The 27,466-nt window shown below is 39.9% G+C and overlaps 1 protein-coding gene and 1 pseudogene across 1 annotated transcript in view; one reads left to right on the top strand and one right to left on the bottom strand.

Annotated features, from left to right (window-relative positions):
• Positions 1 to 10,308: 10,308 nt before the first annotated feature.
• ATP6V1B2 (ATPase H+ transporting V1 subunit B2) overlaps positions 10,309 to 27,466 on the top strand; it is a 33,292-nt gene continuing 16,134 nt past the window's right edge. The window contains exons 1-2 of the mRNA XM_077152688.1: positions 10,309 to 10,489; positions 27,146 to 27,201. Coding sequence (XP_077008803.1) covers positions 10,354 to 10,489; positions 27,146 to 27,201 — 192 coding nt within the window. The 5' untranslated portion in view covers positions 10,309 to 10,353. The remainder of the gene's footprint in view (positions 10,490 to 27,145; positions 27,202 to 27,466) is intronic.
• Positions 19,394 to 22,280, bottom strand: LOC143676697 (protein Tob2-like; annotated as a pseudogene).

Raw genomic sequence — 27,466 nt, forward strand, 5'->3', positions numbered from 1 at the left:
TTCCTCTGATTCCCTTTTGTTGGAACATTTGGGATGTGAAAGAACTGTCTTGATCTGACTACAAAGGAATGTCTTTTGACAAAGGTCACTTGGAGTTTCAGAGACATCTTTTCCCACTTCAGAAGACAAGGCAACTGATCCATACAGCCCCTGGTGAGGGAACTTCCAGGTGCTACCCACCAGCCTCGTCTGGGGTTTGCGAGCTTACACATTTGTACCACTAGCTCTTAAGTAGCCCTTGATCGATCATAGGGGGCCCTCTACTGTTCCCTCTCTTTTCCACCACACATCAATGACCCTAGTACATTGAAAGTAATTCAATAAATAGAACCTGAGCTCTCAGTTTCGGGGATGTCGAATTACAGTTTGCCACCCATACACCTCAGCCTGCATCCAATGATCAGAATTAGAAAATAGCCAACACGACAACAAAGAGGGAAAAAAATATATATATACATATACATGAGTTAATTAGCTTCCTCTCCCATCTCATGCTGAAAACTTCATAGTGATGATCGAATATTGGTTTATACCTTGTTACATGGAAATAAATAAGCTTATTTATTCTATCTCCTGTGGTTTGTCTTTACAATGTTTTCCTTGATCAGGATTTTCCAGCAAATGAAGTGAGACATGTTATATGGGAAAGATTAGATCACAAGCATGAGCTTTCTTCCATTCCGTTCCCTAATTTTCTTCCCCAATAATAGTTCATGCTAAGAGAATATGATTTTGCAATCTAACTAAAGTGTTGATTTTTGAAAGCTTTATTTTATATCCTTGAGAACTATAATATGAAATCTTCTCAGCTCAGAGCTGGTAACTCTGAGACAGACAAAGCTGGGGGATTGGCACAAGGTCACATGAACATAAGAAGAGCTGAGTCAACATTGAAACCAGGCTGGTGACTCTGAGTCTCGTGTTCTGACAACCGTCCTTAGTGCAAGGGTCAGCCCTTCCTGCCTTTCTTGGGGTAAACTAAGGATAGGGTTTCAACAAATACTAGGAAGACAGTGATCAGCATACAATCTGAATAGGGTGTGTATTCTAGGGAATCCAGTGGAAGATTGGTGGAAAACTGCTCATTCCTAGGAAAGGAACAACATGTATTTATTAATGTATTAGGTAAGTACAGTGTTTAAGTTACCTTATTAGGTACAATAAAAAATGATAAATAGAAAACACAAGAAAAGAAAAAAATATAGTCACTGCTTAAAACAAAGAAATAAGAAGATAAGTCCTTTATAAAAGAGCTTAGAAATGAACCTAACAATAGTAATTCATATATAAATACCTGGCCAATCAATCAAAATATATAAAACTAAGGTAAGTTAAAACATACTTAATCTTATTTGCCAAATGCTTTGCATTCTTTATCTCTTTGTAAGTGGAATATACTATTTAATCTCAGTTGTATGTGGAATATAATATTATTATTTTCCCATTTTATAAATGAAAATTAAGACCTAAAGAGAATAAATATTTTGCTCAAGTCCATAGAGCTAATAAAACCTAGACTTAAACCAAATCTGCCTGGCTCCAGAGTCCTATTTTAACCATAATTCTGTTCTCCCCTTGGTAATACTCTGTGTGTGTGTGTGTGACTTCTGGATATTTAATGTACATTTCATAGAAAATAAATGATTCCCTGAAATATGGTAGCATCAGTTATTTACCACACTGTAAAGCTCTTCTGATTTTTTCAATTATTGTACAAATATATTTTTATACAGTTGCAATTGTTCTCTCTGTATTTGTTATCAGCTGTTTTTACTCAATATTATTTTGTATACTATTTAAATTCTACTAGCTATATATCCATTAAATATAGAAGGCTTTTCCATTTTGCTGTTATTACATATTTCAATTACAAGTTCATTTTTACTATGATGAATAGCATTGCTTTAACAAGCTATAAACATATTCCTTTACTCAATCCCATTACTTCAATCAAATATTGTGGACAGTTTTATGATCTGTGACCCATACCAAGTTGTTTGCCAGAAGAACCAGCCAAATTACAGAACCACCAGAAATGTGTCAGTGCAACTCTTAGCCCCTGATACAGTCAAAACATTTAAAAAATCAGTTGGTTACTGTGCCAGTTTGAAAGGATTTATGTACCCTAGAAAAGCCATGTGTTAAGCCTAAACAATCTTGTGGGAGCAATGGTTTCTTCTAATCCTTATTCAGTACTATAGGATGGAAATTTGATTAGGTTATCTCCACAGAGATATTACTCAATCAATTGTGGGTATTAAACTTGATTAGATGGAGACATGGTTCCACCCATACTATGTCAGTCTTGATTAGTTTACTGGATCCTATAAAAAGGGAGACATTTTTGGAGCTAATGCCTTTTGATAACGACGAGAAAGCCACAGCAGAGCCACGAGGCCGAGAGAATCAGAGTTCACCAGCCAGCGACCTTTAGAAATGACGGAGAATGTCCTTGGGGGAGCTTCACGAAGCAAGAGGCCTGGAGAGGAAGCTAGCTGATGATACCATACGTGCCATGTGCCTTTCCACTTGAATGAGAAGCCCTGAAGCTCATGGGCCTTCTTGAATCAAGGTATTTTTCCCTAGATGCCTTAGATTGGACATTTCTATAGACTTACTTTTGGACATTTCCACAGCCTTAGAACTGTAAACCAGCAACTTATTAAATTCCCCTTTTTTAAAAGCCATTCCATTTCTGGTATATTGCATTCCAGCAGATAGCAAACTAGAACAGTTACTTTTGTTAATTTACAGGTTTCTTTCCTTCAACTTCTGGCTTCTCTGTTTATGGCTTTTTCTCTAAACTTTTCTGGGTATTCCTCTGAGTTTCTTCTCTTGGCTTCCGTGTGTATTTTGTCCTCTTATAAAGGGCTCCAGTAAGAAGATTAAGGCCCACCATGGGGCATCCCTCAACTGAAATCACCAAATCAAAATGTCCCACCCACAATAGGTCTGCAGCACAAGAATGGATTAAAAGAATATAGTTTTATCTGGAGTACATAACAGCTTCAAACTACCACACTTCACCTTCTGGACCCCAAAAAGACATGTTATTTTCATATGCGAATACATTCCTTCTGTCACAACCTGTAACAGAAACAAATTGTTGACTTCCAATAGACAAAGGAGGGACAGTCACAGAGTGAATATTTCCATTTCCGTAGGGAGAAATTGGAAGGAAAACAGGGGTCATAGGGCCCAAACAGTTCCAAAAACCTGCAGGGCATATTTCATTAGCTTTCAAGGTCTGAGAGTCATCTATAGAAACATGCTTTGTCCTTGGAGTTTGATAGAGTGGCAGCTCCAGCCTATCCAAGGCCTTGAACATGACCCTGCTCATCTCCCTGCATTGGGGAGATGGCCATGCTCTCAGCGCCACCTTCTTCAAGCCTCAGGGCTGCAGCCAGACTCTCTGCCATCTCTGAGGCAGTAGGCTCAACCCCCTCAGAACTGTTAGGTGGTAGCCAGACTCTCCCCAGTCCCTGGGGAATGCACATCACCCTCTCTGAAGCCTGAGGCAGCAGGATTCTTCCTGAACAACGGCCAGAAGACTCACCCTTTGCAAGTTCCAGGTCAAACTCATTTTTTTCATACACATGGGTGGGTCTGCTTTCTTGCCTCAAGGTGTGTTGGCTCCAGATCTCAGTTTTCATGGCTCTGCTTTGAAGTAGTCATTTTTCCTTCAATCTTTCCCTTTTCTGTCCCTTTTAGTCCAGGCTGGCAGTGGTTTTGCTGCACAGATCTCACAATATGCTTATCAGTTTAGCATGCAGCACACAGGGGTCCAATCACGAAACAATAGAATTCACATGAGGAACTATTCTCTGGGAACATAATTTCTGGAAGCCCAGAATTTTCCAAACCATCAATTTCTGGTTTCTTTGAATCCAAGAGCTCAGTTCTCAGGTTATTCCCTTCCTTTCACATTTTACTATAAGCTGCAAGGAGAAATTAGGCTGCATTTTCCACATTTAGTTTGAAAATTTCCTCAGTTAAATATTCAGGCTTTTCATTTTCAAATTCAACCTTCCATATGACATCAGGACCAAATTTGCCAAATGCTTTGCCACTTTAAAACAGGGATGGCCTTTTTCCCAGTTTGCAATGACACATTCATCATTTCTGCCTAAGGCCTCATTGAAAGTCCACTTAGCATCCAGATTTCTACCAATGGTCTCTACAAAGAATCTAGGCCTTTTCTACCAAGACTCATGATTCTTCCAGAATATTCCCTCTGCTGGTTTGATGCTATTATGTACCATATAAAAGCCAAGTTTTAATTCTGATCCAATCTTGTGAGACAGCTGTTTCTTTCAATCCTGATTCAATACTGTAGGGTAGAAACTTTTTATTAGATTATCTCTGCAGAGATGTGGTGTGCCCTATTACGGGTGTGACCTTTTGTTTAGAAAGAGATGTGACCCCACCCATTCAGAGTGGGTCTTGATTCGTTTACTAGAGTCTTTTAAAAGGAGAAACATTTTGGAGAAAGCTTAGAACTGATGGAAGCAACAGAGCCTATGTAGATGTTTGGGAGTTGAGACAGAAATAGCCTGGGTACAAAGCAAAGACTCACAGAAATAGCCAAGAACCTGAGAAGAAGAAATCTCGGGCCCCAGTAGATGCTAAGTTAAAAGATGTAGTTTTGTCACAAAGTAGCTAAGTGAACGCCCACAGATTCTTAGCGAGGAAACTACTGACATCAGAAGCTAGAAGCAATGGAATTGGGAACAAGGACCAGCAGATGCCAGCCACATCCTTCCTAGCTGACAAAGGTGTTCCAGACCCATTGAGCTCTCTTGAATTAATCTGGTGTCTTCTTTTGTACATTTTGTAGGCTCAGAATTGTAAACTTGAACTTTATCAAATTCGCTTTTTAAAAGCTGCTCCATTTCTGGTATATTGCATTCCAGCAGCTTAACAACTTATATAGATTTCTGTACCAGAGAAGTGGGGTGCTGCCATAGTTTACAAGTACCAAACATATTTTTAAATGGATAAGGGGAAGATTTTGGAAGAGTTGCAAGGAGCTTGATAGAGAAGGCCTAAAATGTTTTGGAGAGACTGTTGGTAGAAATGTGGACTCTAAGGATACTTCTGATAAGGCTTTAGACAGAAATGATGACGTGTCATTGCAAACTGGAGGAAAGCATTCTTTGTGGATGGAAGGCAGAATTTGAGAGTGATGAACTTGGATATGTAGCAGAAGAAATTTCCAAACTAAGTGTGTAAAATGCAGTCTGGCTGCTCCTTGGAGCTTATAGTAAAATGTGAAAGAAAAGAGACAAGTTGAGAACTGAACTCTTGCATACAAAGAAAAAAGAAATGGTGTTCTGGAAAATTCTGGGCTTTCAGAAAATGAGACCCCAGTGAATAGGGCCTGTGCCAGTTTGAAAGGATTTATGTATCCTAGAAAAGCCATGTTTTAATCTTAATCAGTCTTGTGAGAGAAACGGTTTCCTCTAATCCCTATTTAGTACTATAGGTTGGAAACTTGATTGTTCTCATGGAGATGTGACCCATCCAATTGTGGGTTGTAACTTTTGATCAGATAACTTCCATGGAGTTGTAACTCCACCCATTAATCCTTTAAAAGAGGAAACATTTTGGAGAGAGTCCCTTCTTAGAGCCATGAGAAAGCCACAGCAGAGCTGAGCAGAGTCACAAGGCTGAGAGAACCACAGAGTTCACCAGCCAATGACCTTTGGAGTAAAAGAAGGAGAACTCCCCTGGAGGAGGTTCATGAAGCAAGAAGATGGGAGAGAAAGCTAGCAGACTATCACCACGTTCGCCACATGCCTTCCCAGTTGAGAGAGAAATGCTGAACTCATTGGCCTTTCTTGAGTGAAGGTAACCTCTTCTTGGTGCCTTAATTTGGACATTTTTAAAGCCTTGTTTTAATCAGAACATTTTCTCAGCCTTAGAATTGTAAACTAGCAACTTATTAAATTGCCTTTTATAAAAGCCATTTTGTTCCTGGTGTATTGCATTCTGGCAGCTAGCAAACTAGAACAGGGTCCCACATGAAGATTTATCAAAACATGGAAGCAGTCGGTCATTGCAGGATGTAACACATGCCTCATTTCTGTCTAAGGCTTTATTAGAAGTGTCTTTAGAGTCCACACTTCTATCAACAGTCTCTTCAAGGCACTCTGGGCCTTCTCTATCAAGCTTCTTACAACTTCTAAAATCTTCCCCATATCTATTTAAAAAATTGTTCCAACATATTTGATATTTTCAAATTGCAGCACCACCCCACTTCTGGTACCAAAATCTGTTCTCGTTTGTTAACAGCCGGAATGCAATATACCAGAAATGGAATGTTTTTAAGAAAGGAAATTTAATAAGTTGCAAGTTAACAGTTTTTAGGCTGTGGAAATGTCCCAATTAAAGCAAGTCTATAGAAATGTCCAATCTAAGACATCCAAGGAAAGATACCTTGGTTCAAGAAGACTGATGACATTCAGCATTTCTCTTTCAATGGGGAAGGCACTTGGCAAATATGGCAACAGTCTGCTAACCTTCTGTCCTGGATTCCTGCTTCATGAATCTCCCTGGGAGGTGTTTTCCTTCTTTAGCTCCAAAGGTCGCTAGCTGATGGACTCTGTTTCATGGTTCTGTGGCATTCTCTGCTCTCTCAGAATCTCATGGCTTTCTCTCCTGTTGTTCTCTAGCTTTTTCCAAAGTACTTCTTCTTTTAAAGGATTCCAGTAAAACCAATCAAGACCCACCTGGAATGGGTGGAGACACATCCCACACTGATACCCACACTGATTGAGTTACATCTTCATGGAGACAAGCTAATTAAAATTTCCAATATGCAGTACTGAAAAGGGATTAGAAGAAACAGCTGCCTGTATAAAGTCGGATTAGGATTAAAACATGAATTTTCTAGGGTACATAAATCCTTTCAAACCAACACACAGGGCAAGTGAGGATTTGAGATGCAGGCATCCAGAAAGGATTTGTGGAAAGTCCTATTGTCTGATGGTTATGATCCCAGTGTACTGCACAGAAAACCAACAAGAGGGTTGTGGGATTTGTATAAACAGAACCACTGCTAGTCTAGACTAAAAGGGACAGAAAAGGGACAAATTGAAGGAAAAATGACTTCAGAGTCAGAACCATGAAAGCTAAATTCTGGAGCCGGGAAGTCTTGGGTCAGGCAAACAGACCCACTCATACACATGGAGAGGATGAGTTTGTCCCACAAGCAGAGGGTGGCCTTCTGCTTCATTGCTCAGGAAGAGTTGTGGTGCCTCAGGCCTTGGAGAGGGTGGAGTGCGTAAACTGGGGATTGGGGGAATCCTGGCTGCCACCCCACTGTTCTGGAGGGGTGGAGCATATATGCCTCAAAAATAGTAGAGATGCTGGGTGCTATCCTTAAGTTTGGAAAGGGTGGAGCCAAGATAAAGGTGGTCCCCCCCAACAAGCACCAGTGTTGTAACTCACCCCAGCATTTGAAGAGAGAGCAAAACTGCTGTGTAGGTCCTTGGAAAGGGTGAGACTGCTGCTTTCTAAAGCCCCTGGCATAAATGACTCTCAGACTCTGAAATCCAATGGAATTTTCCCTGCAGACTTTTAGAACAATTTTGGTCCAGCGACCCCCGTTCCTCCTTTGTATATTGGCATCAGATAACTTGTCTTGAGTTTCACATGTCCAGAGCCAGAGGCGAATTTCTTGCCTTAGACCATGCCTATAACTGACTTTGATGAGATTTTGTGCTGTTTTGGACTTTGTATTGCATTCGTATTGTTATTAAAATGGTTTAAGGCTTTTGTGATAGTGAGATGGAGTGAATGTATTTTAGAAACATGTTTTTTGGGGAGTCCAGAGGGTGGAATGTGCTTAACAAAGATTTTGGAGAACCTCAGTAGAGACAGAAGAGAGAAAGCCAACATGACACCCAGATGTTTGGAGATGCACAAAGTAAATGCCCCCCAGGGTAGCTGTCTGAAACCAGAAGTCAAAAGACCAGCAGATGCCAGCCACTTGCTTTCCCAGCTGACAGAGGTGTTCTGAACCCATCGATCTTAATCTTGAGTTAAGATATCTTTCTTCTGATGCCTTAGATATTTTTATGGTCCTAGAACTGTAAACTTGCAACTTAATAAATTTCCTTTATTAAAGCCAACCCATTTCTGGTACATTGCATTCCAGCAACTTTAGCAAAGTGAAACAGCATCAAAATAAGATGCACCTAAAATAGACTTTTGAAACTGTGTATGTCTCTTTCATTTGTAATATACCACCATTACATATTTGTTTCAAACCCTAAAATTTCCCCCTGCATAAAAAATTTATTGTTCACCTAATTGAATGTCAACAGATAAAATATGGGGGAAAAAGTTGGGGAGGGGAGGGGAACTAAGGATGGGGTGTGGCCTTTGATGAGGAAAATTCTTGCTTCCAGCCTTTCTTTTTATTCCATGATTCCCTTGTCCTAACTCAGGTTAATCTCCTGTCCTAAACTCTTACACTCCATTTCCTCTGGGACATCAGTTAGACCCTCTTCTGTGTATTTTTTTTTTAAAATATATGGAAAAAATTCTGATTATACACATTCACTGAGGAAATGTGAAAAGCATAGAGAAACTATAAAGAATAAACAAAAATTACCCATGGTCCTACTGCCCAGAGGCAAACTCTAATATTTCAGAAGATCTTCTTCCAATTTTCTTGCCAAAATGTTCACATAATTTGTATCACACTGTATACATAATACACTGTTTCCCTATTTCCATGCAAATTAAAGCATAAGCATTCACATGTTTTGAAAGCTATTTGTAAACATCTATTTTAATAGCCAACTAATATTCCATCATATCCCTTTAGATAGTTTCCACATCTTCCTTTTATTGGCTCTTTGGTCCAAAGCTTTTAGCTATGTTAAATAGTGAATCCACGCCTCTTTAAGTTGGTAGATTTTCCCCTTACTTTTATAACCCCTGTTCTTAGAATAATGCTTTCCACTTGCTATCTCTGCTTTCTCATTCTTCTCCTCCTAGTCATTTTTTTTGAGACTATAAAAAGGGAATAAATGAGCATTAGAATTTTTGTGCTACTCTGGGAAGGCACTGTGCAATTCACTTAACATCCATTTTCTCCATCAGGCTTCTGTTGCCCAATTATATCAAATGATCTCCTAAGGGCCAAAGATAATGGATACTTCCAGTCATACTATTATTTGCCATCTCTTCAACTGTTGGTATATAAATAGTCCCTCCTTGAAACTTTCTTTTCTTTTGGTTTCTAGGACATATGCTCTGTTTTCCCTCCAAATTTAAGATCATTACTTCTCATTTTTAATTGCAGAATATTCTTCCCTTCCCATCCCCTAATCTTGGCGATCCCTTAAAAGTTGGTGGCTAGCATTTCGTCTTTATATTATACATTTTCTAGTTTGTTTGACTTATCCCTGTATTATCAACACGATGAAAAAAATCACAAGTCTTTATCTCAGTTCAGCCCATATATCTCCTCCTGGGATATTTGGATATATAGGGACATTTACCTGTATAACCAAATGGCAATCTCAGTCTGAATATTCCATGGGAAACCTAACTATGCAGATCTCAAAATGGAATCGCTTATCTCCTTCCTTCCCCCAGCTCCAACAAAATTCCTCTCTTCCTTCCATATTCCCTACCCTAGCACAATCGATTCTATCATTTAGGGCCCAAGCCAGGGCTGTTATCCCCCACAGCCAGCTATCATTCTTTATTAATTCTACCCTTAATTAGTTTTTAAATGTGTCCCCTTTTGACTTTCACATCACTATCACCATTTGTTGAATGAATAAAAGAATGAATGAATTGGGCGGGAAGATAGTAAAGTGAATTAAGAACCGCAACTGATGGGACTTAGTTCCACGTGCTAATCACTGGAATGTTTTTTACATTTCTTCAGGTTTTCAAAGAAAATGGTTTTATCGCTTGAGTTCCCTGAGTTTGAATGATATGAAACGGCACTTTACAGTGGACATCAGTTGTACGTGACGGTATGTGCTTACCTTCCCTCCCCCTTATTTATGTCCCTTTTTTCCTGTTTATCCTTTTGCTCCCTTTAATCGTGCCTTTCTCTTTAGGTCCCTTTTTCTCTTCTGCTTCCCGCTCCCTGGCCCCGCGAGCCCTCCCTCCCAGCACGCTGGTCAGCTCCTTTCGCCGGCGCTAAGGCTCGGCCCCGCCCACTGAGAGGCCGAGTCACGAGGATGGAGCCGGTCCGCCGCGAAGGGGGCGGGGCGAGACGGTGCGCCGCAGAGCGTATGGGCGGAGCCGGGTGCGCGGGCGGCCCCAGCTATATCTGCGCCTGCGCATCGCTGCTGCGGGGCCAGTCGGGACGGAGGAGACAAGATGGCGCTGCGGGCGATGCGGGGGATCGTGAACGGGGCTGCACCCGAGTTACCCGTGCCCACCAGTGGGCCCATGGTGGGAACTCGGGAGCAGGCGCTGGCAGTTAGCCGGAATTACCTCTCCCAGCCTCGCCTCAGTGAGTATCAGAGAGCAAAAAGAATCCTGTCTGCTCATTAGCCCTGCCTCTTGCTCCTACTCACCTGCTTAGCCAGCGGTGTGTGTATCCATTTATTTTTCTCTGTTGCTCCCTTCCAAGCCTAACCCACATATTTCTCTCTTTAGAAGATTTGCGTGTACCCTACATTTCCGTGACATAGGTGAGCTGAAGGCAAGAGCGCCAATGGGTCCTTTTTCCTGGGTTGGGGGTCTCCTGGCTGTTGCTTGACCCCCTCCAACTTTCCTAGGCTATAGCATTCTCAAGCACTTGCTTCATGTCTTTGAGGGCCACTTCTTGTCACTTCAGTCTTAATCTTCCCCTGACCTCATTTGGGTATCTGGGGGTCGAGGAAACGCCCTTTTCCACCCCCTCCCCCTACTGAGGACCTCAGGGCCGGTCGTGAGGCTCCTGCCCAGGGCGGACGGTGTAATGCCATCGCTGACGTGGTCAGGCCTTTCGTGGATGGAGGTCAAGCCCTCAGCCAGAGGGAAATGTAGCTTCTTATTTAGTAGAGGGGCTGCTTACTCCACAGGAGGATACCTAGGTATCAGAGAACGCTAGAGCTGAAAAGTACCCTGCAGGTCATTTAGTCCAACCTTCCTCTCGTTTTACAGGTGAGAACCCAAAGGTTCTGGGAGGGGTAGGACTTGCCAGGCTTTAGACACCTGATTAGTGGCTGAGCAGGGACTAAAAATCCAGGTTCCTAATTCTCAGTAGGTCCTTTTCGTTCCCTCTTCATTTAGTGACCAGTTAACCAAACTTGGTTGAGTGCAGAGTTATCTTGGGAAAGCCAAGCAGCTTTGTCCATGTTATGTATGTGTATGTTTGAGTGCTGTTGTGTTTATAAAAAGGCCTTAATAAACTAGGTTTAAGTGGAAATAAATGGTTCCTCATTACTGAAGAATATAGTTGTGTAGCATCAGACCTTTTCACAGCTTCCTTAGGGAGCTGGGATCAGTCCTGGAAGTAGGCTCTTTTATGTATATATACATGCATACACTTGGGAAAGTGCCTGTTGTTTCCTCAGGTGGTGAGACTGCATTTGCACTGGTTATTTGCCAGAGTGCCTTTCTGTGGGTGGCTCTTTGGTTACAAAGAATTTCAGATGAAGGGTTTTAGTCAGGGCACTCTCCAGCCTGACTAATCCCATCCTGATCTGTCAGTGGGTCACGTGATAGCACTGCAGCATGAGGAAAAAGGAAAGCACACTTGAGTCTATGGATTGCTCAGTCTTTTACACTGGGACTTATTTGCATTAGAGAATGCCTGTTGAGGGGAAGGACATTATGTGAACTGAAGTAAATGTTTCAGGAAATTGATGGAGGTTGCATTCTTATATAGTCATTGGCAACAAATTTATACTTAAGAACTACAAATTCTCTTTTATGAATAGCATTTGTATACTTCTCTTTGGGCAAAACCTACACATGTTAATGGCGCTTGTAGAAATTTGTATAGGTCCTGTAGTCAGTTTGCATGCAATCATTCAAAGTCAGTTCTGAAAGTGTCGACTGAAATAATGACATTGTTTAAACAGTACTCTGTGATTAAGGTTGTAAGCCCTTAAGGGAGATGATCTTTCCACATTCTGTGTATGTGTTCTTAGGCAGTGACAGATGAACTACAGATGAGAGTCTTCCTGACAAAACAATTGTAGCATAATGCTTAAAACGAAACTCTCAGAGGTAACCCCGAGTGCTTCGCACAGTACCTGACAAAGAATGTGTCCCGAAACTGTTGAATAACTTGTATGTAAACCCCTTATTCTAATAAATAAGTGAATAGAATCTCAACATGGATGGAATCAGAATTGGAAGTTGGATTACTTGCTTGAATTGAGTCCCCTTCTGTGTCTAGGTATAATGAAAAACATAAATAATTATCATACTTAGGCTAAGAACTAACTGCACTTGAATATCATCTCTTTTCTACTGTGCCGTATTCTTGTTTGTATTCAGCACCTCTAATTGCTTTGATTAACCTCTTCATTTTTTATTGATTAACCTCTTACTTTTTTCTAATTAAAGAGTGATACCATATTCGGTGTAATGATAGTTATTTAATGTGTGCTTTTTGAATGAAGGAATGAAATAATATTGGCCGTTCTACTGTATTTGGACCCTGTTTAAAAACAACGTTGGGATTATAGGGCTGTTAAGAAATGGAAAATAAAACAATTTTGGGATTATAGGGCTGTTAATAAGAAATGGAAAATAAAATATGCAGATTTAAAATTAGGAGATCTTCAGCCTGCTGAATTTCTCAAGTCAGAATGAAAGAAAACTTGATTTTCTTTTAAACCTTTAGCAAGGTTCAGTAGTAAATGTAAAGCTTTTGGATGTTGAGCATTTTGAATTCGATAATCTCCATTGTTCCAAAAACCCTAAATCAACCAAATTTAAGTTTCTTACATAATAAACCAGACTCCCCCCCCCCCCCCTTTTTTTCTTTTGTCCCTTTCTAGAATCTCTTTCTTCCTCAAGCACCCACTGCTCAGGGAGTGGATGTTTTCTATCCTTGCACAATATATGATTGCGCTGGAGGTTAGTTCTGTTAATAAGGTGGAGGCTATAGGACTAAGTCTCTTATCGTGCAGTGGCTTTCTGATTTTCTCTTTGAAAATTTCACAGCATTTAAATGGTGTTAGTAAAAATTATATATATATAATAAATGGTGTTAGTATATTGAACAATCTCATATCCTGCAGGAAGAAGAGAATGTCATCTGACAAATATGTGTTTATTAAAACCTTTGTAGATTTTGGATTTTTAATGTTACTCCAATAATATTTATTGCCTACTTGATAGTTGAAGGAGATTGAGGTTTTGGCTGTAAAGTGTATTAAGCACGTAATGTAAACATATATCTACATTGTTATTAGAAGTTCTGATCATCCCATACCTCCACCTAGAGATCCATGTTCATTTAGAAATTTTCAAGAGAAGAGTGGTTTTTATTTTGATAAATAGGAATATTTATGAAATTTGTGAATGAGCTTTGACTTTTTTTGAAGAGCGGATTAATGTCTTGGATAGCCTTATTCTAAACTTATACCTCTCTCTACATTGGTAATGATGAAGAAGGCTGGGCAAATACTGTTGAGGAATAAAATTGATAGCAATCAGAAGGGAGAAGGGAAGGGTTCTCTGCCAGATCCTTCCTGAGACACCTACTTTCAAAGACAGTTTATTGCTGTGTGCCAAGCAGATCATATGGCGTATAGAAATCTGTCTCTCCCAGTCTAAGGATTTTAGGGATTTTATGATTCAAACAAGGGAAGATAGGGTTGTTACCAAGAAAAAGACATCTTTATAATAATTAGTCATCATAATTATTTGTTAAATCTTAATTTCTTGATTACAAAATGTAGTGTTGTCATTTTCTTGGCTCAGTTTTCTTTGCAAATAGTTTTATTAACATTGAAAAAAGCTATAGTTTGTATATAAACTATGTTCTAGTACCTCTTTTCTAGGCCACGTACTAGGAACTGTATCATCGCCATGTTTAAAATTATATGTGAGCCGGAGACCCAGGTTCGATTCCTGGTGCCTGCCCATGCAAAAAGTGAATGAATGAAAAAAGCAAAGGCTCTAATCCTGGCCCTCCAACCCCACCCCAGCCATTTAGTAACAAAGCATCCCTGGGCAGATCATTTTTTTCTCAGAGCCTAAATTTCTACCTTACAGCATTTTATAAAGGTGAAATGAGATGACCTATGTGAAGATATGAAGGGTGAAGTATTTTTGGTAGTATTTTTATTTAGTTTGAATTATGACATTTACAGTATAACATTTATTGGCTTAGTTTTTATATATGTCAGTTTAATTTTAACCAAACAAATTCCTTAACCTCTAATTTGTATCTAATGTGATCTGCTCTTGTTTTTCATGCTTTCTAAAGAGAGATGAAAACTACTAAAGCTTCTCCAGCATATACTTCATTCTGTACTTAAGCTCTTCCAGCAGTTTACACGACATTAAGAGAGATTGTTTTGCAGGAATGTCAAAATGTGGACATTAGGGAATTATTTTTACTACTTAATGTAGTAAAACTAAGTAATACTTGAAGTAATGTATTAAAATTAATAAAAAGACCTATTTTTTCATAGCTAAAATTGAAGTTATTTAGGGTGCTGTAGCTATACAAGTCTTGCAAAAACCATAACCAGTTCAGTTTTAGAATTTGGGCTGCAGTATATGCCTAGAGTTAAAGATTAAGAGACTCTGGAGCTGGACTATATTGGTCTGATTGGGCAGATTACTTAATTTATCTGTATATCCTTTTTCTCATTTAAAACCTAGGATAACGTTAGTTACAACCTTATAGGTCTGTTTTGGAAATTAAATGAAGATTTCTGACAGGCATTCATTAAATGTGTGTTGGTGTTAATCAATTAACTTGCAAGGTATTTGGCTTTTTTCAAGGCTATATATATTGTTGCAAATTTAGAGCATGTTCCTTCCCTTAGGTAGAATCTAGTAGAAGTCATTTTGATTCACTGTCTCCAGGAAAGGCTATGACTGTTTCTTTTTCTTGGTCATGCTTTTGCTCGTGACTGGCAAAGCTTCATAGTTTTAAATGAGGTTGAATTTTTTTTTTTTAATAAAAAGTAATAGGATTACAAATAAAATTATGCAGAAAATAAAGTTCTTAAATATATGCACTCTCACAGTTTTCTCTATTATTAACGTTTTGCATTAGAATGGTACCTTTGTTACAATTGATGAAACAATATTATTATATTATTAACTTTGTCCATAGTTCATTAGTGTGCACTGTGTTGCACAGTCTTATGGAAGAACAACTTTTTAGTAATATATATTTATAAAACCTAAAATTTTCCCTTAAACCCACATTCAAATATATAATTCACTGTTCGTTACATTCACAGTGTTGTGCTGTCATCACCACCATCTTTTACAAAAACCTTTCCATCACCCCTAATAGAAATTCTGTACCCATTAAACATTACCTCCCCATTCCAGTTCCTGGTAGTCTGTATTCTGGTGGATTTGCTTATTCAAATTATTTCATTTCAGTGTCCTTTTGTGTCTGACTTATTTCACTCAATATGATGTTCTTCAAGGTCCATCCGTGTTGTTTGATGTATCAGCACTTTGTTCCTTTTTCTAGCTAAACAATATTCAGTTGTGTATATATACCACATTTTGTTTATCCATTCTTTTGTAGATGGGCACTTGTGTTGTTTCTTTTTGCACTTGTGAATAATGGTGCTGTGAACATCAGTGTGCAAATACCTGTTTGAGTCCCTGCTTTCACTTCTATCGGTTACATACCTAGAAGTGGGATAGCCAGGTCGTATAGTAATTCTATACTTAACTTTCTGAGGAACCACAAAACTGTTTTCCACAGTGGCACATTTTACATTCACAGCAATTTACAAGTGTTTCTCTTTCTATCCATCCTTTACAACACTAATTTATTTTTTAATAGCAGCCATTCTAGTGGGTGTATTATGTTTTTGGTTTGCATTTCCCCAGTAGCTAATGATGTTTCATGTGCTGTTTACCATTTGTGTATCTTCTGAGAAATGTTTAAAGTCTTTTGCCTATTTTTAAGTTGGGTTGTCTTTTTGTTGTTGAGGTTTAGGATTTCTTTATCCCTTATAAGATATGTGGCTTCCTAATATTTTCTCCCATTCCATAGGTTGTCTTTTTATTTTCATGGTGAAGTCCTTTGATGCACAGAAGTTTTGGTGTGAAGTCTAAGAAACCATTGCATAAAACAAGGTCCTGAAGATGCTCTCTGTCTTTTCTTCTAGGAGTTTCTTAGTTTTGGTTTTTACATTTAGGTCTTTGGTCCATTTTGAGTTATTTTGTGAGTAGGAGTCTACTTTCATTCTTTTACATATGGAGATCCAGTTTTCCCAGCACCATTTGTTGAAGGGACTGTTCTTTCCCTATTGGCATCCTTGCCAGTGATCAGTTGGCCATAGGTGAGGGTTCATTTTTGAACTTTCAATTCAATTCCATTAGTCTATATGTCTGTCTTTGTGCTGGTTCCATGCTGTTTTGTTTACTGTGGCTTTGCAATATGTTTTAAAACTGGGGAGTCTGAGTCCTCTATCCTCGTTCTTTTTCAAGATGGTCTTCGCTATTCTGGCCCCTTACCCTTCCATACAAATTTGATGATTGGCTTTCCCATTTCTGCAAAGAAGGCAGTTGGAATATTGGTTGGGATTGCATTGTATCTGTAAATCACATTGGTGTAATTGACATCTTAACAATATGTAGTCTACCACTCCTTGAACATGGACTATCCTTTCATTTATGTAGGTCTTCTTTGACTTCTTTTAGTAGTGATTTGTAGCTTTTTTTGTATAATTTCTTTACATCCCTGGTTAAATTTATTCTTAGATATTTGATTCTTTTAGTTGCTATTGTAGATGGATTTTTTTTTTAATGTTTTTGTCCAAAAAAAAAAGGGTGCTGAGTTTTGCTAAATACCTTTCTTTGTCAATTGGGATGATCTTTTTTTTTCCTATTGTATTAATGTGGTATATTAATTGATTTTCTAATATTGAATCACCCTTGCATGCCTGTGATAAATCTCACTTGATCAAAGTTTATAATTCTTTTATTATGCTATTGGATTTGGTTTTCTAGTATTTTGTTGAAGATTTTTGCATCTATATTTTAAAGAGATATTAGTCTGTAACTTTCTTTTCTTATTATATCTTTATCTGGTTTTGTTACAAGGGTGATGTTGACCTCATATAATGAGTTAGGGAATGTTCCCTCCTCTGCAATTTTTTGGAAGAGTTTAAGTAGGGTTGGTGTTCATTCTTAGAATGTTTGTTACATTTTCGCTGTGGAACCACCTAGTTCTGAGCTTTTCTTTGTTCCCAGGGTTTTGATTACTGATTCAATCTCTTTACTAGTTACTGGTATGTTGAGGTCTCCTATGCTTGAGCAGTATAGGTAGTTTGTATGTTTCTAGAAATTTTATCCATTTTATCTAGATTATCTAATACTGCAATTGTTTAATTTGTCCCAAGCCTAAATTCAGGAAAAACTTTTCCATGTCTCTCGAAGATCTTTCATTTTACTTACTGAAATTTGATAATTAGGTTTTATTCAGTTATTCCTATCCCAAGGCTATTCATATATATTGATAGTGATCTGATTACTAGATACCACTGCAAAGGTATTATTACAAAAAATAATATCAGCAAACATAGCGTGTTCTATAGCATTTTTACACTTACTATTTCTAATTTCCAGGCCTAGTAAAAAAGAATTCCAAACCACATTTCTGTGTGCCATATCTTTCTGTGCCTAGCCCTCTCCCATAACTGTCTTAGGTGGTTGGGCAAGCATAGGTTGCACAGACAGAAAATTCTCAGGCTTGTTGGACTTTAAAGTTTTAGGTGAGGACCATGGAATTTTGAAAGTTCCTATGCCCTTCTTTTAACTATTTCCGATTATTAGATATATTTTACCAAGATCTGTGACCAGGACAATTGGAAAGGGTCTTTTTTTTTTCCAGAGGCAAACCTTTGGCAGTTTTCTGCTGCCTTAAGGAAATTCCAGGAGCGGTTTCTTTCTAATGTCCAGGTTTGTTTACAATGATTACAAAACTAAGGTTTTTGAATCTTACTGCTCAGAGGTTTTTTTCTTCTTTTGCTTCAGAAGTACCAATTTGTATTTATATTAGGCGCCTAATTATTTCTGAGCAGTTCAAATAGGGCTCTTTAAGAATTTTCTTATTAGATGCAACCAAAATCTTTTCAATTTTCAGTACAGCCCAAAGCTTCCCTTTTAAAGGAATTTCCGTAATCAGTAACCAGTTAGGAACACTTGACTAATGCAAATGCAGGAACACACCAATTAATAACTAGACTGAACACACCAGCTAAAAAACAGACATTATACGCTTAACATGCCGTTTAATAGTTAAACATCAACTCTTACTGTAACATACTGGCTAACATTTAAACAGGTTTACTTAATTTCATTAAATGCCAATTAATTGTTGGATTACTGATTTTTCTGTATTATTGTTTATCATGCTTTTAATGCAAACTTAAGAAAATCAGAAACAATATAAACTGTACAGATTTGATCATTTTGTTTGTTTTTAAACGAAATCTCTAAACACACCAATGTCCCATTCAAAAATGTTACACAACATTCTAAATACAAAACGCTTGGTTGTATTTCTCCTTCACTAAAGAAAAAACTCATTACCCTGCTACCCCAGGCTGTTCTGCACATTTGCCTCAATGCCCCTCTTTCCCCTCCCTAGGGAAGGGGAACTAGAGAATTTATAGCCCACTGCATTGAGAAAAATACGTTATTCTGGACTAAAAGTTTACATTCTTTACAAGACAATCCACCTTTTGATTCATTCCTGGGAAAAAGGGGTAGAGAGAGAGAAAGGGTAGGGGAAGGGGAGAAAAAGGGTTTATTTTAGTTTGTTTTTCCTGAAAAACTATCTTGTTTCTCTCCTCTTTTTAAGGAAAAATCTTGAAAAGAAAATTACATTTTTTACGTTAGAAATATACATTTATTATATATACCTATTAAATTTTCAAGTGTAGCAAATTAATCAATACAAGAAGACACCAAAAAATGTAAAAAAAAAAAAAAAAAAAAATCCTACAGAACCAGGTAAATTACTGCAGATTTTGGTTTTCTTAAAAAAAAAAATTGAAGCAAGATGCATAGGTTTGAGACAAGACTGACTGACCTGGGCCCAAGACCTCTGTACGGAGTCAGGTTCCTGAACACATTTTTCTTCGTATTTCAAAAGACTCTAAGGGGTTGGTCTCCCTCTCCCTATCCGTGAGAAACAAACAGACCTGGGTGTGAGTATGTGTGAATGTGGGAGGAGGGGTCTGGAAGGGAGATGAGGCAGCCGCTAACCTTTGGAGAGCAGCAATCTGCCTGGGCCTGTCACTGTGGAGATGAAGATGAAGAAAAGCATGGCCCAGGCAGGGCTGGCTCCTGAGAAGTCGAGGGGGACAGATGGTGCTGGGCTGAGAAGCCAGAACAGTGCCCTGGCTAGGGGAGGTAGAGCTGGTACCCTTTGCAGGGAGAGAAGACTGGCAGTGTCTGGGACAGACCCATTGTCACAGCAGCTGCCCACCTGGAGTCACTGGGGAGGGAAGAGGGGGTTGGGTGCCAAGGGCTTTGGTACTTTCTGGTGAGGGGGCCTGATGCCCGGTGCCCCACTTGCCAAAGCATCATGGCACAGAAGCCACTAGGGTTAGAGAGAAACCTCTCTCCTGTCAGAGGGAGTGAGAACCCTTCTTATAATCTCCATCATCCAAGCATTTATCATCAGGGTCAGTCCAACCTGGCCTGACCAGGAGACCTCCTCACACCATTAAGGCCCAGTGGGGTTGGGTCAGGGCAGTGAGAGGTGATGGCGAGAGGTACCAAGTTTTCAAAAAGGCGGGGGCATACATGGACTAAAATGGAACATCTACAACTGAAAGACCAAATGTCTCAGTTCCAGACTCAGGATTCCCTAATACAGGCACTGACCAAAGACTACCATCCGTCCTCCCTACCCTGCCTGCCTCAGCCCCCAAGGTGCTCCAGTGAGCAGCTCCTCATTTTGGGCTAAGGTCAGATTAAGGAGGGTGAGAGGCCCAGGACTTCTCTTTGGCATCAGAAGCTTGGGTATTTCCTCAGCTGATTAGAACTAACCTTTATTTTTTTGGTCAAAAACAAAAGTGCTAATGTCTCCATAGTCTAGAAACTAGTTCTTTCTGCAGCCCTTTCCCCTGGGAGTATTTTAGGCTCAGCCACAGTCTCACCCCTCTGTCTGTACATACTGCCCTACCAAAGGACTCACAACCCACCCCCAGCCTGTTCCTCAACCTCACGCATAAATACTTGATGTAACCCACCATCACTCCCAGAAGGGTTGTTTTTCATGGCTTGTAATCCTCTAAAACAGGACAGCAACCCCCCCCACACACACACACTCTCACACAGACTCCCACCCTTCTACCCACAGCCCAGGGGAGAAGGGGCTGCACAAGACAGACCACATGTACCCACAGCTGAGTCTGGCTCTTTCCATACCATAAGTGACAGTCTGGGCCAGGTGGAGTTGGTGAAGTGGGGCCACAGCACAGAGATGAAAAGAATTCACCTAGAGGAAGCACTAACCTCCCTGCAGTCATGGTCATCAGTTCTGGAAGAAGGGTGACCCAGGCCGGAGGAGTAGGACTGGAGAAGGCTTGCTGAGGTTGGTTGGCTTCGAGTGAGAGGGTAGGTGGTGACAGAAGCAGTGACTCAGGGCTAGCCTCTCTCTCTTCCAAGAAGGATCAGGCCTCAGCTTCAGTTCTTCCTTCCTCAAAACGCTTGGACATAACCAATCCTAAACCAGCCTGTGGAGGAGGAGGTAGGGGAAAAGGGAGGAAGGAAGCAGGGAGCAGCAATTCACAGCTGGATCAGTCTTAGCACAGTAAGCCACTAAATAAAGATATTATGTAGAAAACTACATGTAAAAAAAAAAGTATATATGTATAAAACCCAAATCAACCAAGTAATTCAGGGGCAGGCAGGAAAGCAGTAGGGGGTTCATTTAAACACAAGTATGTGTTTCAGGAGCCCCCTCCCACTCCATGCCTGAGCTGGATCTTTTTTCTAGACGTGAAAGTAAGAAGATAGAAAACCTTTTTTGTATATTTTTCTTTTCTTTTCTTTTTTGGCCTTTCTTTTTTTTCTCTTTTCCATAGTCTTGGGTGCTCTTGGCCCCGTGGGCGGGTTGTGGTCAGTTGGCCGGCACAATGGGCTAGAACAGCTGGCTCGATATGCATGGTCTTCAAGTTGTAGCTGAGGCCTTCCACGAAGGATGTCTTCTCCAGAAAGAGGCTGTTGGCACCGTCTCCGAGTACCTGGACCATGTCAAAGCTGCTGCTGTTGCAGGTGCCTGCTCCATTACCCCCAAAGGAGGCTGGGGTGCTACTGCCCTGGCCATCAGCCCCATCAGAGAAGAGACTGGTGAGCCACCACCATTGTACACAAATTCCTTGGCATTGGGTGAGAGCTGGGATTGAGCGGCCGGATTGTCCATGATGAAGTTCAGCAAATGCATAGACAGGGAGAGGCTCTTGTGCTTCAGCAGATTGTTGTTGGGAGAGCAGGCCAGGTGAGGCTGCTGTGGGGGTGGCTGTGGGCCACTTCCCCCACTGCTGGCCACACCCCTGCCACTTACAGCCCCTCCACCCTTCTTCATCTTGGTGGAGCCAAACTTAGTGGCAGCAAAGGAACTATTAGTAAAGGTAATGGGCTGGGCAGGGTGGGCGATGAAGGTGGGGCTGGGTGTCTGGCTAAAGGATGGCGATGGGGAGTTGGACAGGGAGCTGTCCTGGCTGTCAATAGGTACGAACACCTGGGTGTGAGTTGAAGCTGCCCATGATCTCCTTGTCCAACTCGGGCGCCACAGCCCTCACTGTCATCTATATACAGCACTTTCACAGCCCCCTTCTCACCAAACTGATAAGACACCTCAAAGGGGTCCACTCCAGATGCTCAGCTCCTCAGGAACACTGGTCCACACATCTACTGCCATGCTGCTCCACTTGGCAGTCAGCTCCACCACAGAATTCACTCTCTCCCCAATGTGGATGCGGTGAAAGCCAGAGTCCTTCAGTGGCTTGTCAGGTACCATCTTTCTTTTTCAAGAGCCACTGTACCTCCTCCCCAAACAGGTCTGCCTGGCACCGGGGCAGCTTGTTGTATAAGTAGGAGATGGTAGAGTTCAGGGCCACTTTGATTTCCAGCTGCATGGCCCTCTTCTAGGCAGAGAATAGTGCAGGGCATGTGCACAGGTCAAGGGCAGTAGCAGGAGATGTCAGGTGTAGCAACCTTAGGCTCTAGACGGCTTTGGGTCTCCTCAGTGGTGGGGTGGTCGGCTGGCCTCAGGGTGTCTTCTCTCTCCAGGATGGTCCTGGACATGGGGTGGGGGTCCTTCTCCCTTCCTTCCTGGGCATTGCGGACTGGGGCCTATGTGTTCCTTTCTTCATTCAGGATGGGGAGCTGTTGAAGGGGTTATGGGCTATGAGTCTCAATAATAATTCTTTTAGCTTTTTTGGAGGTGGGGCTCGGCAGTGGGGGTACAGAGTGTGGCAGGCTGAGCGCGGGGATGGCAGACGAGAGGGTGGCTCTTGTCATGGGGTGGAGAACAATCTGGTTGTGGCCAGCAGGTGGTCCTATCCTTCTGGCCCCGCGTTGCCTGAGCCACTGGCTCCTCACGGACGGACTGCACCTTCCTGTGCCCCAGCTGGAAGTCTGGATTACTCATTTTTTAGGAGTATAGTCAATAGACAGATTTAGGCCAGGGCCTCAAACCCTGGAGGGAACACACACTGGACCCATCAGTTAACAATTAAACAGACATAAAACATATCACACCAATTAAACAATTAACCAATACCTAGGTAAGAAACTGGCTAACATTTAATCAGACCTACTTAATTTCATTAAACACTATTTAATTGTTGGATTAGTCCAGGACTTCAAATCCTGTGCAGTGTAGTATCCAAAATCAGAAAGTGTAGAGGTCAGAGCAAAGGGGATCATTCGAAGGCGTACATGACCAAGGCCTAGGTCAAGGAAACTCAGATTACTTGTTTACTCCCCAATCCGCTTTTACCCTGATGACCCACTCACCCAGACAGATGTCCAGACGTGAAACTGGAAACAATTTCTCTCATTGAAGCTTTTCAAGGTGCCTGAAGTTTTCAGTGTTCCAGCAGAACATGGAAACCTTTTTTGCCAAGCCTTTAGACTAAATTCAGTCCAGCGGCCACAAAAGGCTCAGTTACCTGACTTAACTGTGCTGCTGGGGCTCTAGAGATTCAGGCATTTGTCCCAGCTCACCATATTATTACTGGACAAAGGCTGTGGGTTCTTTTGCCTGATGCACTTAATAACCAATTCCTGATAGACCAGGGTTTCAAAGAGAGATAGAGTTTATTACTAGGCCTATGGTAGGAGAGCTGGTGGCTTAGCAGCCCATAATCTTTCTCCTCTTTCTTCTTTTTTAATGTAAACCTTTAGAGCTATAAATTTCCCTCTCAGCACTGCCTTTGCTGCATCTCATAAGTTTTGGTATGTACAAATCTTCTATTTCTCATCTCAGTATGCACACAGAGGCCACTCTGCTGTTTCTGAAACAGGGCCACAGACTCACAATGGAAGTACAAGGTGGTTCCATCTGGGATGCGGAAGGGGTGGGGAATGGGACAACAGAAGTTCCAGGAATTTTTTCTGATTCAGCATTTGCTCAGCTAATGCAACCCTTTAACTGTTTTCTGTAGTTTTGAGGAATTTATTGTCTTTAAGATTCCTTTACTATCTTTGCCCAAGAGGGATTGGAACAATGGCTGCCTCAGAGAGGGTTACTGGCATTCTGAAGTAGCTAATCAAAAGCAGTGATCATCACTTCTTCCGAAAGAAGTCTGCTGTACTGCTGTGATCCTTATCTTTGTTCTTTTGTAATGCGTCTTTTACCTTTGTCCATTTTTAAGACTGTTTATCATTGGTTTTAACCTGTTTGATTATTATGTACTTTGCTCTAATTTTTTTTCATGTTTCTTGTACATTGTGTTTCCTAGACATATGGGTTTATCGTTTTCATTGAATTTGGATTTTTTTTTTTACTATTATTTCTTCAAATATTTTTCTGCATTTCCCTCCTCCCCCCATCCCAGTCTTCTTCAGGGACTCCAATTACATGGGTTTTAGACTGCTTAAAATTGTCCCACTAATACCCTGTTGACTTTCTTTTAGTCTTTTTTTCTCTGGATTTTCATTTTAATTAGTTTCTGTTACTACATCAAGTTCATAAATCTTTTCTCCTGCAGTGCCCAATGTGTTTTTATATCCATCCATATTTTTGTATCAGACACTGCAGTTCTCATCTCCAGAAATTTGATTTAGATCTTTTATATATGCATCTTTCATGTTCTGTGCATTTGCCTTTCGTATCTCTAATGAACATTGTCAATTTTCCTTCTAGATCATTGAATATATAGAATGATAACTTTTTATGTCTCTATTATATCATCTGCTATTTTGGGGTCAATTATATTGTTTGACTTTTCTCCTTCTGACTTATATTTGCCTGCTTATTTATATGACTGGTAATTTTTTATTGATTGTTAGACATCATGGATTTTTCATTATTGGCTGCTGCTTTTTTCTTTTTCTATACATCCTTTTGATCTGTATTTCAAGATGCAGTTATGGTATATGGAAACAGGTTGAACCTTCATGTCTTGCTTTTAAGCTTCATTAAGCAGGACCAGGCCAAATGATACAACTTTTCCCCATTAACGAAGCAAAGCTTTTCTTAGTACCTTACCTGCCACCTAGTGAGTGGACTGAGTAGAGCAGTTTTTACCCTGCTCTTTTGGCAGGAGCAAGATAGGTGAGAACAGCAAGGGCATCACAGTTTCTCCTACATTTAAAGCTGTATTTTCTTGATTCAGTCCTTACCCAGTTACTGCAACCCGTTAACTGTTTTCTGGAGTTGACTTTGTCAGTTTTTGCTAGTTGTTCAAAGATTCTGTCGGGGGTGTGGCATCCTGAGTGTCTGTCACCATCTGGGTCAACTGGAAGTTTGAGGTTGGATTTTGAACATAAGAGTTTGAAGCATCATTGTTGCAGAGGATAGAAGTTCAAAGGACAAGCAGATCTTGTTGGAAAAATAAGGAGAATTTTAAGAACCTGGAGGATTTTATTGATGTTACATTTTATTAAAAATAGTGCCTATAAATGTCAACTAGATCCCTTCTAACCACCTGTTCAGCTCCTCCACCTTTCCCAACTGTTTCATTAAGTGTTTTGAAAAGGCCTATGATTCTGTATTTTAAAACTGGGTTCTAAGAAAACATGTTTCTAATGTAGCTTATTTTCCCATTTCTTCATTTTTAAAAAGTCACTTGAAAAATGAAATGTTAGGAATCTTTTAAAGTGATAACAACTAAGAAAAAATTTTAAAAGGTTAATGTTATGTTTTTTAAAAAAGAGTATTACGTTATTTTAAAACAATCGTGAATGTTTTCATAAAAGTGGCAGAGAATGTAACAAATGTGATATTTCTAGTAATTTTAGGGCAGTGATATTAGTATTTTTACATTACCATCTATCACAGTAGCTTAATTTTTTTAGGCTTGTGACTTGCCTTGTATCTAAGGTTAAAAAAAGTCAGTTTGGGTAATGTCTCTGTTGAAACATTTGCAGATGTATTCACGCACATAGTTGATGTCTGAATTTAATGTTCCTTTTGGTATGAAAGGCAGGGGGCTCCTAATAATGCTTGCCTGCTCTGCTCCCAGCATTTGTACAAGGGCACTTGCTTCCTGGCCTTAGACTGAAGGAATTGTATTTTTTAATTCCACAGCCCCTTGAGTGAACAGACTGGTTATTAGTTGTATCTTCATTCGTAGGGTCTACATTTGTGTCAGGAAGCTCAGTCTAAGCTCATTATAAGACCTCATAAAAAAATCAACTAAATGAAGTATTCCCAATTGGTTGACAGCTATTCATATAGATTATTTTAGGCCTTGTGGTAAGTTTCTTTTAAAAATTTATCTCATATTTATTTCAGCTGTTCTGATAATGAAATTTAGTCAATACTGAAGTTTTCTGTCAGTTACTCTCTCCTGAGTGTTCTTTTTTTGTACCTAATTACGGCTACCCTTGACACGTGGGTGCAATAGGGTGAAGGGTGGTTACCTTCTTGTTGTGTGACAATTTCCATGTAGTCCCTTACGGAGTTAGGTTTCTAGTAACAAAAAGACTAACAGTTCTTTCTAGGGCATAATTTGCGGTAGAAAATCATCAGTCTATGAACTGACAGTATCGTATAACTTTTTTTTTGGCATGGGCAGGCATTAGGAACTGAGCCCAGGTCTCCGGCATCCAGGCAAGAACTCTGCCTGCTAAGCCACCGTGGCCCGTCCTGACTTTTTTTTTTTTTTTAAGGATACTTATCTTATATGATCAGTAGCCTTTTATTCCATTGTTCCACTCTCTCCTTCATAAAGTTCTTTTGCCAAAGTCCCCACATGGCCATTTTATCATGACTTTTTATCTTATAGGCCACATTTTTCTCAAGTTTTCTTTCTGTGTTTTATCACTTTTGCTATAAGTTTAGAGATTCCCTTCCTCCTCTGCCTTAGAAATTTCTGACTCCTAAGTGCCACCTACCCTGTAAAGCTTTTCCTTTTTCTCTTTGAGGGTGGGCACTACTTCTTTGTTTTACCTGTACTTCCACAAATCCTTTGTACACCTCTGTTCAAGCCCTCATCTCATCATATTGTCACCACTCCCTCTTTCCCTTAAGATTATGAACTCTTTGAAGGCAAGTCTTTCTGTCTATCTGTTCCTTATTTGTACTGGTATCCTGAGTTCCTAGACCAGTGGCCCATAATAGGATTGAAAATGTTTTTGTTTGTATGAGGATGAGTTTATAGAAAGTGGTACAAGTATATTTTATACTCATTTAAAAAGTTTTGTAACTATTTGAGTATTCAATATTATAATAGTTATAGATCACTAGAAGAGGTTTTTTGATATTACCAGAGAAATAATTTAGGATATTGTATTATTTGACTAAAGTTGACCCTTCTGTGTTTTTTTCCAGCATACAAGACAGTATCAGGAGTCAATGGACCATTAGTGATTTTAGATCATGTTAAGGTAATTCCTCTAGCTGTTATGGTTTGACCATTTATGAAGTTAAAAACAGCACTAAATCCTGTTTAGTACACTTTAAACTTCATGTTATATTTTTTAAAGCCATTTCTTTATGTAAGTGTCAGTACTATACAGACAAAAGGAGTTTTAGACTTAATGTCAGAAGACCAGATTCTAGAACTGGATCTAATGTGGATTATACTTTTTTGGCCTTGAATTCCTCCTTTGCAAAATAATTAACAAGTAATGTTTATTGTTCATATCTCAC

This window comes from Tamandua tetradactyla, chromosome 3, assembly GCF_023851605.1.
Source record: "Tamandua tetradactyla isolate mTamTet1 chromosome 3, mTamTet1.pri, whole genome shotgun sequence".
NCBI lineage: Eukaryota > Metazoa > Chordata > Mammalia > Pilosa > Myrmecophagidae > Tamandua > Tamandua tetradactyla.